This window comes from Carcharodon carcharias, chromosome 1, assembly GCF_017639515.1.
Source record: "Carcharodon carcharias isolate sCarCar2 chromosome 1, sCarCar2.pri, whole genome shotgun sequence".
Taxonomy (NCBI): Eukaryota; Metazoa; Chordata; class Chondrichthyes; order Lamniformes; family Lamnidae; genus Carcharodon; species Carcharodon carcharias.
The window spans coordinates 149,194,785-149,207,839 of record NC_054467.1 but is presented as its reverse complement, the minus strand read 5'-3'; the positions used below and the strand labels follow the sequence as shown (position 1 = coordinate 149,207,839).

Below are 13,055 nucleotides of genomic sequence, written 5' to 3'. Positions count from 1 at the left end.
AGTCAAGTTCAGTGACATTTAGCATAATGATATAGACAGGTCCTCCAGCTCGGATTTAAATGAAAGAAAATAGTCTCATGATGTTTTAAACTCCCCCGACCCTCCTTGACCCAAATGTTTAAGCATTAAAAAAAATCAGAAAATCTTTACAAACCGTGGCAGATGTTACATTCCAAAGACATAGCAATTCAATTCTAGCACAGAGGAATTTAATTAAGTTGTTCATTAATAAGAAATTGTAGACAAGCTAATTTATGCAAATATACTATTTACAATGGTTCTGATCAAGACTATATTCCCTGGTTACTTTCCTTTTTCATAGCTGATACGTTGGCAGAATGTATATGCACAGCTACAAATCAATTGGTTCCTCTGTTCAATAGAAACAGACTTCAGTAATACAATATGAAATAGTTTTCCAATGTCAAGAACTGTTTATTTTTTTCAAACAAGATGATTCTTGCATTTTTTTTAAAACAAGTTCATTAACATTACAAAAGTTACATAGAGCAAAAAATTAAATATTGAAAGCAATATATGACCATTTATTCACATTGGAGTAGACAATACTCAAGCTATTGGCACAAAAATTAACCCACATTCAACAAACAAAATTATAACCTCAAAAATGAATTTAAATTATAGGCACTATTTTTCATTATATAAAATTAAGAATTCCACACTTCTCAGGGTGAAAGCAAGTTTATTTTGTCCACAGCATTTTAGTTCAAAGTTGTTTATGTGTCACATGTGATTAATTCCTTACAGTTAACTAAACCACTGTGGGGTGGTAACATGCCTTTCATTTTACTGATCAACATACTCTTAAGATTACCGTAAGGTTTTATTTTTGCCCAATTGTGTCTCGCAGAATTGCAGTGTGCAAGTGTATACTCGTGTATGTATAACATGTTAAAACAAAAAAGTTTTCTACTAAAAACAAAAGAAACCCACTATTGTGCACTATCAACATTCGTAGTCATTTTCTGAAGGAAGTCCCACAACTTGGAATGAGTTTGTGGTTACATCACTTCACTCCCGAGGTGCTGTTTAGAAGATTTTACCAGCCTTCATTCTGCATCAAGTTTTCAAACATAATATCCTTCCTGTGGAAAGGACTAATCCAAACCTCTAACTTTTGAAAGTACTGTTTACCTCAACACAAATTAAGAAATAATATTTGTAATGAAGCCAAACTCTTACACTGCCTATTCTCTTGGACTAGATTTTAGATAGTAAAAGGCAATTTGTAAAATATAATAAATATAATTCCCTTATTTAGGCAATTACTCACAGGGCAATCAAGTTTTATGGGTATATATTTAAAAAGATATTGACAGTAAACAGTTGTATATGCAGGATTACATTTGAACAAGTTCTTTCCCCTCAACACACGATTACATTCTCATGCATCCAGAGTTTTTCAGATCTATCCAACTTGTAGAACTGAGATGACATGACACTTCAGTTGGCCATTTAGATCAGTAAACAAACAAAAATCACATTCAACTTGCTCACTATTTGTTCACAAAGTATCACATGTTCATTCACACATTAACTGCAAACCTAATCATCTGTAATCCATGCTTACCCCTCACACTGTCCACTCAGTCACCCTATTCATCTGTTACCCATCATCCCACATCCACCTCATTCACTCAGTCTACTCACTGATAACTTTCATGTTTACTCCACTCAGTCACTGACCACCTCTCCTAGCACTCCTATCCCACTGTATTATAGGCTCAAGCACTTTAATATTAAAGGGCATTTGGAAAGGCTTTCTTCTAAATTTGAAAGGAAAAGTTCCTGTAACCAAATCCAAAAATAATTCAAAATAATTAGCTTATGATTAACCACGTGAATATCAATTCAAGCTATTTAATGGCATCACCTGCAAAATAATAAACTTAGAACACACCCTGTAGTAGGCAAATATATTTAAATGTAAACTCAATTTTTTGTAAGAATATACACAAGTGTAGTGATGTCTTTGAACAATGTAATTACTGAATATAGTACCTATTAGGCTGCAGTATTTATTGAACAGCTCCAAGCAACTGTTTGTATATGAGTGCATAGTTTAGATAGAACTATGTTGCATTATTATTTTAAGCACTGTGGTGTGATCAGATTACAACTTGAATGGACCAAGTTTTCACTGCATACCTTTTAAGGAAACAAGTTACCAAAACAGACATGTCCTATTAATACACTGCATGCTGAAAACTTGGCTGCACATTAAAGCCATTCTTTCCTGAGCCAGTGCTGTACAATTTTACAAAAGCAATTGTGTAAAACACACTTGACAGTAAGCCCTTTGGCAATTAAACAAAAATTGTCAACTGCAAAAAAAAAGATACTGAAGGTATTTTTTTCCTTGGTGTGGGCAAAAGTTAAACAAAGTGCCTCACTCACAATATACACTCAACTTTCAAATTAAGCCATTTATCCACATGTATTTTATCTGCACAAAGCACCATTCAGGTTACAACTTGCCTTTTCTGACTAAATTTTCAGTCAGTTATACAGTACAACAGGACACAACTCCAGTGATCACCGGCAGGGCATCAAAAATTACATCAACTTGCTCATAATACATTTCAGCTTTTACAATGATAACTTATTGGTGCAATTTTAACGTTGTGACCAAAAAATCATGAAGCTAATATTTCAGTGAGATATTACTACTGGGTATTAACATAAATTGCTACAAATTAAAATAACATTCCCTCCCTCCGCCAAACTTCCAAAAATTTCACAAATAAAATTAGAAAAATGTGTAATTTGTCTTATATGTTAATCCATGTATTCATAACTATAACACTTTGGATGTTTTTTCTTGTCCTGAAATAAATCAGATTACCAGTGGGCTTTGGCTTGCTGTGACACCAGCTGCCCATGATAATGGAATTGTGCCCTGCTTTACTTCCAGAACATCAAATTTGTAACTGGTACAATATCTGATTTCTACAAAACAGGATTCCACAAGTAGTCTTTTATTGATTATTCTAAAGTCTCAACAATGTTAGTTATCCATTTCCCCTACCAATGGTTGTTGTAATCTTTTTCTTTGGCATTTTTGGGATTGTGTCCAGACTTCTGCTTTTTTTGAATGACGACAAATTGCTCAAAAGCATTAAAACAATGGACAGTCATGGAAAAACCGATTGTACATGTATGAAAAAGTCTGATGTTTAATGTCAATAAAGTGCTACTCCATGATCTCCACCAACTTGTGCTGATTTATGGCAGAGAACTGGATTTTCTCAAATCCTACTAAATCTCTCTGAACAGTAAGTAAAAAGTCCTTTTATTTCAGGAATAGTAGCGGAGCAAGCTTCAGACTCTTGTGTAATCAGTTCAATAGCAACCATCTTTCCAGCTTTCATCTCTAATGCTGCCATAAGTCTTCGGAGTTGGCAACGACCTGAAAGTCAAATTATAGGAAGAGAAATTAATACACTTTACAGTACGCTATTGTACTTTGATTGCAATTTAACAGTCGCACAACTTTACATCATTTAATTGTTAGATAATTTACACAATGGATAATGGAAACCAGAAAGCGGATACTATACATTTATATCAACTTATATTTCTATAATAAACATTATGCATAAAGTGGGTAGTGTGCACAACTTAACTCCTTCACTGATCAGTCACATTGATGTAAATAGTTATAGGAGGCTCTAACCATTGTAATGCAGGGATGTCAAAATTCTTTGTTAGCCATATACTAAATTTAAATCCATGTTTCCATTAATGTATGATATAGTTCAAATTTCTCATACAAATAGATCTTTAATATTAGATACGACCACAGCTGAGAACAGCCCTTTTCAAATCTCCAGGCCTGCAAAATTCAAAAACAAACCAACTTATCAGAAATACAAATGTATATAAATTGCCTGATCTTTGAAATCTGCTGCAAATCTTCCCAGATGTGAAATGTTAATGTACATATTCTTACTGAATAGCAAATATGTAGTATGTTTAGAAACCAATGCATGACGCTGTGAAATTTAGTAGTATTCTATCTAGACCATATTGCTAGCGCCTGTTCAAAGCTAAACAGGTTCACTCAGAATACAAGAGTACAGTTTCCCTTAGACAGTGCGCTGGCAATAAGATTCCTCAAAATTGGGCAAATCCGCACAAAAGATTGTGAATCTTCATGTGCAAATCAAGTTTCTGCACTCTCTTGCACTAGTTTGAAAATCAATGTGCTATAGGTTGTCGACACCTCCAGAGTAAATTAATCACCGCTGTGGGTTTCCACTAATTACCTCCACGACTTAAGGTGGAGGAGATAATGTTTTCATTCCTTTTAGCCTGTTTGTCTGAAAGCAATATATCTCAAAAGCTAATGGATGGATTTCAACAAAACTTGATATATAGATAGGATATGGTCCAATGAAGAACTCAGCAGTTTTTGGTGAATATGCAAACCAAGATCCTAGAATTCTTTTCAAAGGATCCATTAACATAGGGACATAGGGCAATTGGCTTTAAAAAAAAGTGGATTTTTAAATTTAGAATGCTGTGGATTGTCTCAGGTGCTGTGGTGGAATTTGTTGCAGTTGTCAAAATGTGAGCAGAGTTTTCAAAGCAGGTTGTTGGCCTGAAACCTCCTCAGTGAAATGCAAGCTCTTAATAAAATACTTCCTTTTTTAGCTTTGTAGATACAGAGCATCAGACAGGGAAAAGCCTCAAGGAAGAATGACAATTGTAATAACATTGAGTTAACAGCATGGTGAAGGTGTGCCCTCTTCACTTGCTGTATTATTTTAAGGCCTTTGAGACGACCCATGAAATTAAGCTGTTCTTTTGAGTCCAAGGTCTCTAATGGTCTCAAGTATCTTAAAAGCTTTTGGAAGTATTTTTTCTTAAATTTACTAAACTGACTACACCAATATAACTAGAAAATCATAGAAGTTTACAGCATGAAAGGAGACCATTCAACTCATCATTTCTGTGCCACCAACAAGTAGAAATCCAGCCTAATCCCACTCTCCAACTCTTGGGCCATAGCCTTGTAGGTTACTGCGCTACATTTTTAACACTTTAAATGCAATAACAGTTTCTACCTCCACCAGCCATTTAGGCAGTGAGTTCTAGACCCCCACCCCAATCCAGGTGAAAAAAATTCTCCTGGAAGCTCCTTACCTCTTAACCTAAATCTATACCCCCTGGTTGTGTACTCCTGAAACAAGGGAAATAAGGGATTTCCTATCCACTCTATCTAGACCCCTCAGAGTTAGGTGTCTCCTCGCAGCCCTGTGTTCCAAAGAAAACAACCTAGCCTATCCAATCATTCCTCAACTAAAATTCACCAATCCAGGTGACATCCTTGTATATCTCCTCTATACCCTCCCTAGTGCAACATCTTTCCAATACAGTAATTCCTCACTTAACAGCTGCAATCCTGAAAAGTGCAACTTTAAATAGTCAAGTGAATCAGATTTTCCCATTAGAACTGATGCGAAAGCTGTAGTAAGATTCTGTGGGACCTCATAAAAAAATTGAAACATTATACCCGGTTGAAATACCGTACATTCCTAAATTCCCATATTTGTAAATGAAATAACAAAATAAATCTAAAAATAAAAATATGCTAACTCTTTCTACTTGACTCCTGCTCGCCACCTCTTCTGCTTGCCCATCCTCCCGCTTACCACTTCCCTTTCCTGCCAATCCTCCTGCTTGTTGTTTCCCTCTCCTGCTCCTACTCGCTTACCACTTTGATCTTCCAAACCCTCACTGTGAGGGCATGGGAAAGTGGTGGCCAGAGGGAAGAAGCGAATGTGGGAGATAAAGGAGATGTGAGCTGGAGGGGGACTAGCTGGAGAAAGGTGCGAATAGGAGAGTAAGGCAGAGGGAGAAGCAGCAAGATGGATAGGCTGAGAGCGGGAGGTGCCAGGGAGAGTCACCGAGGTCGTTGGCCCGACGTCAAAAAGAGTGCTAAAAACAGAAATCCCAATACTAAATGCATACTGGCCTCATTATATCTCTGACATTAAAGCAGAATGACTTAAAAATGGGGCAATTTAATCAGGGGCTTACTATAATAGTGAACAGATCTGCATGTAGTCCTTGCCTAACTGCTGTTTAATACAGTTCCAGCAAAACCACCCTGCTTTTGCATTCCATGCTTTGGCTAATAAAGGCAAGAATCCTGTATGTTTTCTTGATAACCTTATCTACCCGTTTAGCCACCTTGAGGTATCTGTGGACATGCACTCCAAGATCCCTCTGTTCCTCTACACTACTTAGGGTCCGATCATTTATTGTGTATTCCCTTGCTATTTAGGCCTTCCCTAAATGCATTATTTCATATTTCTCCGCACTTAATTCCATTTGTCAATATTTCACTCACCTGATTAGCCAATTGATACCTTCTTTCTACATTTATCAACCATAAGGCCAATTTTTGTGTTGTCCGCAAACTTCTTATTCATACCCTTAATTTCAAGTCCAAAACAATGAAATATACCACAAAAAGCAAGAGACCCTGTACTGAACCCTATGGTACCACTCTAGTTTCTTGAAATCATTTTCAGTTATTTAAAATAGGATTACTCATGGGTGCTAAGCTAAAAACTGTTAAAAATATTTGTTTTTGTGATAAACCCATTTTCAGGTGAACTAGTCAAACTGCACCACTACTCTTTGATAAAGGATTTTTTTGTTAAGGTAATTTTAAAAAAATTATAGGAATTCTGCCCAACTGTGCTGGTTCATGGCAAATTTTATGTTCAGCGATATGCAATAAAGGGGGCTAGCTGCCGGTGCCCATTATGCCTCCACAGAAAGCTCGCCCTTTTGAAGCAACTAATTTCATGCCACTGGTACATGTTTGGGTCAGGGAGGAGGGGGGAGCAGGACAGGGGAAGGGGGATCAACCGCAGTCAGTAGCAGTGTCAGTGGTGCTGTGAAGTAAATATATATATATTTTTTTTAAAGATATATACCCATGCCTGGGAGCTGCTGTTAAGGCTGCAATGATCACTGAATATTTCATGCCTCATTCACTGCAGGCCAATTTGTGAGCGAGTACCTAAACAGATGCTAGTGCAAGGGACTTGTTTTAAGCAACTGCCAAGAAAGTCTGAAAAATAGCCCAAGCTAATTTTGGGTTGGATATTTTTGACGTGCCCTGAAGTACAGGATGTTTGCCCCTGAAAACTGTAGCTTTTTGAATTTATATCCAATTTCTAACACCTTGTGGCTTTCAAAGTATTTTCCTTTTAAGGAATGAGGAAAACCACTGTATTTTTCTTTTTACCACTGTCTCATAGATGTTAACAATTAGGATCTCTATCACAAATTTAAAGGATTAGCAATTACCTTTTACTGTGTCACCTTCAAAAGTTAACATTTTATTTAAAACAGACATATTAACACAAGATCCCTTTGCACATCCCTGCTACTTAAAATACTTAATAAACTTTAGAAAACCAAAATTAAAACACCCTATATCTCAATAAAGAGCTTTTAATTTGTCCTTGTTTTTCCAAAATTATTTTTAAGAAAACCTAGAGTTGAGATTGCAAGAAAAAGAAAAATATTTCATCAGTACAACAGTGAATAGAACTGGTGCATCCAGCATGCATTGCGCTGTCTGCGTGTGTATATTTCGGCTCACCGAGCAGAACTCTGGGCAAAAGCATCATGTTCAAGCCCCAGCTTTTGAGAAAGACTGATGCCTTTATGCAAAAATCTTTAATAAAGACAGTAAGAGATAATTGAGTGGATAAACTTAATGGCTTCTGTGAAATATTTATTTTGTTTAAACCCTTTTGTGGACATTAGGTAAGGGTTACTGATTAAAATGAGGAAGGTGAAAAAAATTCCATAAATAATTTTGAGCATTGATGATCTGACTGCACAAGCAAAGAATAACATACCATAGAAGTCAGTGTATAAATTGACCTCTGAAGTCCCCAAAAGGCATTGCAAAAATGGGTGTCAATTTGTACGCAGAGTATAAATTCTGAACTGGTGTGGATGGTCACAATTTTGAAACATGCAACAAGAATAACACCAGCAATTCATAAAATTAATGTGGCACAGGTTATGGAATAAATTAATTGTACAAGTACCTTTAACCACAATGAAAGCATTTTAAAACCCATAAAATTCATTGGCTTCAGCACCCAACACAGAGCTTATCAAATTTGTACGGAGTCACTTTGATTATGGCATCATTAGGATCCCAATGAATCAGATTTGGCCCTTTTGGTTTCAGAATTATCCCTCTGCAATGAATCATCTTCCTCTCCATCCACTGAATTGGATATTCCACATTTTTTGAGTGATCTGATGACAGTTTGTGCATTAACAGCATCCCACGATTTGATAATGCAACCACACAAAACATCAAGCGTGCATACTTGTGAAGCTTTATTTACCTCGGCAAATATCCACCTATTCCACTTGGTGTGAATATGACACTTGAATGGCTTGTCGGGACATGCATTCAAAAAGGTTGAACTACGGATGTTAGACCCCTTGGCACCACTGCAATGTGGGTGCTATTTCTTCACAGGATGTTGATCTCATCTGTAATATGGGATCTGAACATGACCCACACTAATAAGTTACATTCTTTACACAGGCCACCAGGATGCCTGTTCCATACATGATCAATCCATAACTTCATTCTATCCTCATAGAAAAATAAAAACTAGGAGTAGGTTATTTGGCCCTTCGAGCCTGTTCTGCCATTCAATATCATGGCTGATCCTCTATCTCAAAGCCATATTACCGCTTTCTTTCCATACCCCTTGATGCCCCTAATATCCAAAATATTATCAATTTCTTTCTTGAATATACTCAGTGACCCAGCCTCCACAGTCTTCTGTGGTAGAGAATTCCACAGGTTGACCACCCTCTGAGTGAAGAGATTTTTCCTCATCTCAGTCCTAAATGGCCTGCCCCATATCCTGAGACTGTGGCCCCTGGTTCTAGACTCCCCAACCAGGGGAAACATCCTCCCTGCATCCAGTTTGTCCAGCCTTGTTAGAATTGTATATGTTTCAATCAGATCTCTTCTCATTCTTCTGAACTCTAGTGAATACAGGCCCAGTCGAACCAATCTCTCCTCTTACAACAGTCCTGCCATCCCCGGTATCAGCCTAGTGAACCTTCGCTGCACTCCCTCTATGGCAAGTATTTCTTTCTTAGGTAGGGAGACCAAAACTGAAACTCCAGATGTGGTCTCACCAAGGCCCTGTATAACAGCAGTAAGGCATCCCTACTTCTGAACTCAATTCCTCTTGCAATGAAGGCCAGCATACCATTTGCCTTCCTAATTGCTTGCTGCACCTGCCTGTTTACTTTCTGGGGCCCAAGCACTGATCCCTGCGGTACACCACTAGTCACTGTCTGCCACCCGGAAAAAGGCACATTTATTCCCACTCTCCATTTCCGGTCTGTCAGCCAATTCTCAATCCATGTCAGTATATTACCCCCAATCCCACGTACTTCAATTTTGCCCACTAGTCTCTTATGTGGGACCTTAACAAAAGCCTTCTTGAAATCCAAATACACCACATCCACTGGCTCTCTCTGATCTACTAGTTACAGCCTCAGGAAAGTCCAGTAGATTAGTTAAGCATGGTTTCTCTCTCCCATGCTGGCTTTGTCTAATCCAGTTAATGCTTTCCAAGTGTTCCGTTACCATGTCTTTTATAATGGACTCTAGCATTTTCCCCACTACTGATGTTAGGCTAACTGGTCTGTAATTCTGTTTTTACTCTCCCTCCTTTTTTAAATAGTGGGGTTACATATGCCACCCTCCAATCTGTAGGAACTGCTCCAGAGTCTACAGAATTTTAGAAGACGACGACCACCAATGCATCCAATATTTCTAGGGCTACTTCCTTTAATACTCTGGGATGTAGATCATTAGGCCCTGGGGACTTTTCAGCCTTTAACCCCATTAATTTCTCTAGCACCACTTTTTTTCACTAATACTGATTTTCTTCAATTCCTCCCTCTCACTAGACGCTTGCTTCCTTAACATTTCTGGGAAGTTATTCGTGTCCTCTTTTGTGAAGACAGAACCAAAATGTGTTCAATTCTTTTGCCATTTCTTTAATCCCCATTATAATTTCCTGTTTCTGACTTTAAGGGACCTGCATTCGTCTTTGCTAATCTTTTTCTCTTCACATATTTATAGAAGTTTTTACAATTAGTTTTTAATGCTCCCTGCAAGTTTACTCTCGTACTCCATTTTCCCTTTCCTGAACAATCTTTTTGTCCACGTTTGCTGAATTCTAAACTGCCCCTAATCCTCAGGCTTGCTGTTTTTTCTGGCAATTTTATATGTCTCCTCTTTGGATCTAATACTATCCTTAACTTCTTTTGTAAGCCATGGTTGAGCAACCTATCCTGTTTTATTTTTGTAACGGACAGGAATGAATAATTGTTGTAATTCATGCATACGTTCCTTAAATATTAGCCATTGCCTATCCACTGTCAATCCTTTTAGTAAGGTTCCTCAATCCATCATTGCTAACCCACACCTCATACCCTCGTAGTTCCTTTTATTTAGGATCAGGTCCCTAGTTTCGGATTCAACTTCTTCATTGTCAATCCTAATGAACAATTCTATCATTTTATGGTCGCTCTTCCCCAAGGGACCCTGCAAAACAAGACTGTTAATTAATCCTCTCTCATTGCACAACACCCAGTCTAGGATAGCCTGCTCTCTGGTTAGTTCCTCAACGTATTGGTCTACAAAACCATCATGTACACACTGCAGGAAATCCTCCTCCACAGTATTATTACTAGTTTGGTTTGTCCAATCAATATGCAGATTAAAGTCACCTACGATTACAGTTGTACCCTTATTGCAAGTGTCTCTAATTTACTGTTTAATGCCTTCCCTTACATCCCCATGATTGTTTGGGGCCTATAGACAACCCCCACCAGTGTTTCCTACCTCAACCCAAACAGATTCCACGTCATGATTTTCCAAGCCAATATCCTTTCTCACAATTGCATTGATTTCATTCTTCACCCCACCTCTTTTCCCTATTTGTCTGTCCTCCTTAAATACTGAATATCCCTGGATGTTCAGTTCCCATCCTGGGTCACCCTGCAGCCATCACTCTGTAATTGCAACTATATCATAACCATTTTATATCTATTTGCACTGTTAATTCATCTACCTTATTGCAAATGCTCCACGCATTTGTTTTCTTGCCCTTGTTTTTTCTGTCTTCCACTTTTGCTTCTTACTTTTCTGTCTTTCGTTTCTATCCTTGTTTCCCCCTCCTCTGTCTCCCTGCTCAGGCTCCCATCCCCCTGCCATTCTAGTTTAAATCCTCCCTGACAGCACTGGCAAACACCCCTCACCCCCAGTGGTCTTGTCCAGATGTAACCCGTCTTGTTTATACTGGTTCCACCTTCCTTCTGTCCATCTGTTGTCATGGACATGAACAAAATCTTCTGCAGAGAACTTTATTTTCGGCTTGGTTTTACATTTGAAAATCTTGGTCTTCTGCTGCAATATTGGACATTTGCATTCTATTAAGTGTCTACACCAACTAGCTGTTGCTCTGAAATCCTTTCTGGACTTGGCGTTTGATTTGGCCCATTTAAGTGCATAAATAAACATTACACTTCTGGTGATGTAGCCATTCAGATGATTTGAGAACCCATTCTGAAATGTGCTTTTCAAGATCAGGCCAATGGCTGGTCCATCTTGTGATGCATCTGGTCTTTGGCATCTTCTTCAGGGTGGATTCCTCCTCCTTTCATTCTGCACCACTTTTTCACTGACTCTAAATTCCTTCTCTGCACAGTTATTTGCTAAATTAGCAAACATTACAACTGTTAACTTGAAATTAACTTCATACTTCATTCATTTTGCTGGAAGATTCATTTCTCTTCATCATTCACCCAAACCATGTGATTTGCTTGATCCCTTGTGCCCAATTATAAGGTAAGGAAAACATGAATTTGTGGGGCTAAAAATTGAGGCTGATTACTAACACGAGTATGCTTTAAGGGGGGGGGGCGGTGTCGACTTATACACAGTGTATGCAAAAAATACGTTTTTTGGCCCAGAAAGATAGGGTCATCTTATATACAGTGATCTTACTACAGAACTGCAAATGCTGCGCATCATATTTAACATTGAAGACATTCATTATATTGCTATCTACAGGAGTTATTAGGAATTGCATCTACTTACTGTAACGGATAATTTGCTGTCAAAATAACAGTAAGCCTTAAGATGCTCACTGTTATTTAGGTACAACTACTACAGCATCATCAAACAAGGCCAGTTGCATGATTAAATTTGGAATCCACAAAATGTTGCAAGGGTTTTTGTGAAAATGGCATTCTCTGGCTGACTCACCACTAGGCTGCATTGAATGTCATGAAGTTGCTATACTTGCAAGATAGATATGAACTGAATCACCACTTGTCTATTTCAGTCCAAGTACCCTATTAATGGCTTAATCTTTGGCACAGAATCTTAATCTATGTAACATCTTCTTGTCTTCTCCATCAAACTGCTTCTTATAAAAGACCTCTATATTGGGCCAACTCTCAGCCTGCTCTTTTTCACAAAAATAATAGCCTCGTCAGTCCGTCTTGCCTGATATTTATAATCTCAGTTCTAGTAATCATCTTTGTAACTCATTTTGCACTTTTCTCCAGTGACCTTATAACCCTTTTGTATTGAGATACCCAGAACTTTCCACAGTGCAATTTCAGTGAAATATGCACTCTGCATGAATAAAATGATTTATTTTGAAAAAAGACAAGGTACAGTGTAGGTCAATGAGTTACACGTTGCCCCAGTCTCTTGGGGCCCAAATTTAAATTCCCCCCCTTTCTAGTGCAATGCAAGTCTATTCTTTGCAAAGTGTAAGCAGTTTTGACCTTGTATTCTCTGGTGAATTTTACAAAACTGCTACATCTTTAGCAAAAGACAGCTTTGGCTTCTCCTGCAGTAGAGGGGCTGCTTTCTCTTTGGTGTCTTGCTGAAAAACTGTGTCCATTCTCCACATATGAACCGTGACATTATAATC

At 37.9% G+C, this 13,055-nt stretch overlaps 1 protein-coding gene across 1 annotated transcript in view; it reads right to left on the bottom strand.

Annotated features, from left to right (window-relative positions):
- Positions 1-411: 411 nt before the first annotated feature.
- Positions 412-13,055, bottom strand: part of slain2 (SLAIN motif family, member 2) — a 72,722-nt gene continuing 60,078 nt past the window's right edge. The window contains exon 8 of the mRNA XM_041192788.1: positions 412-3,430. Within this exon, the coding sequence (XP_041048722.1) occupies positions 3,364-3,430 (67 nt within the window). The 3' untranslated portion in view covers positions 412-3,363. The remainder of the gene's footprint in view (positions 3,431-13,055) is intronic.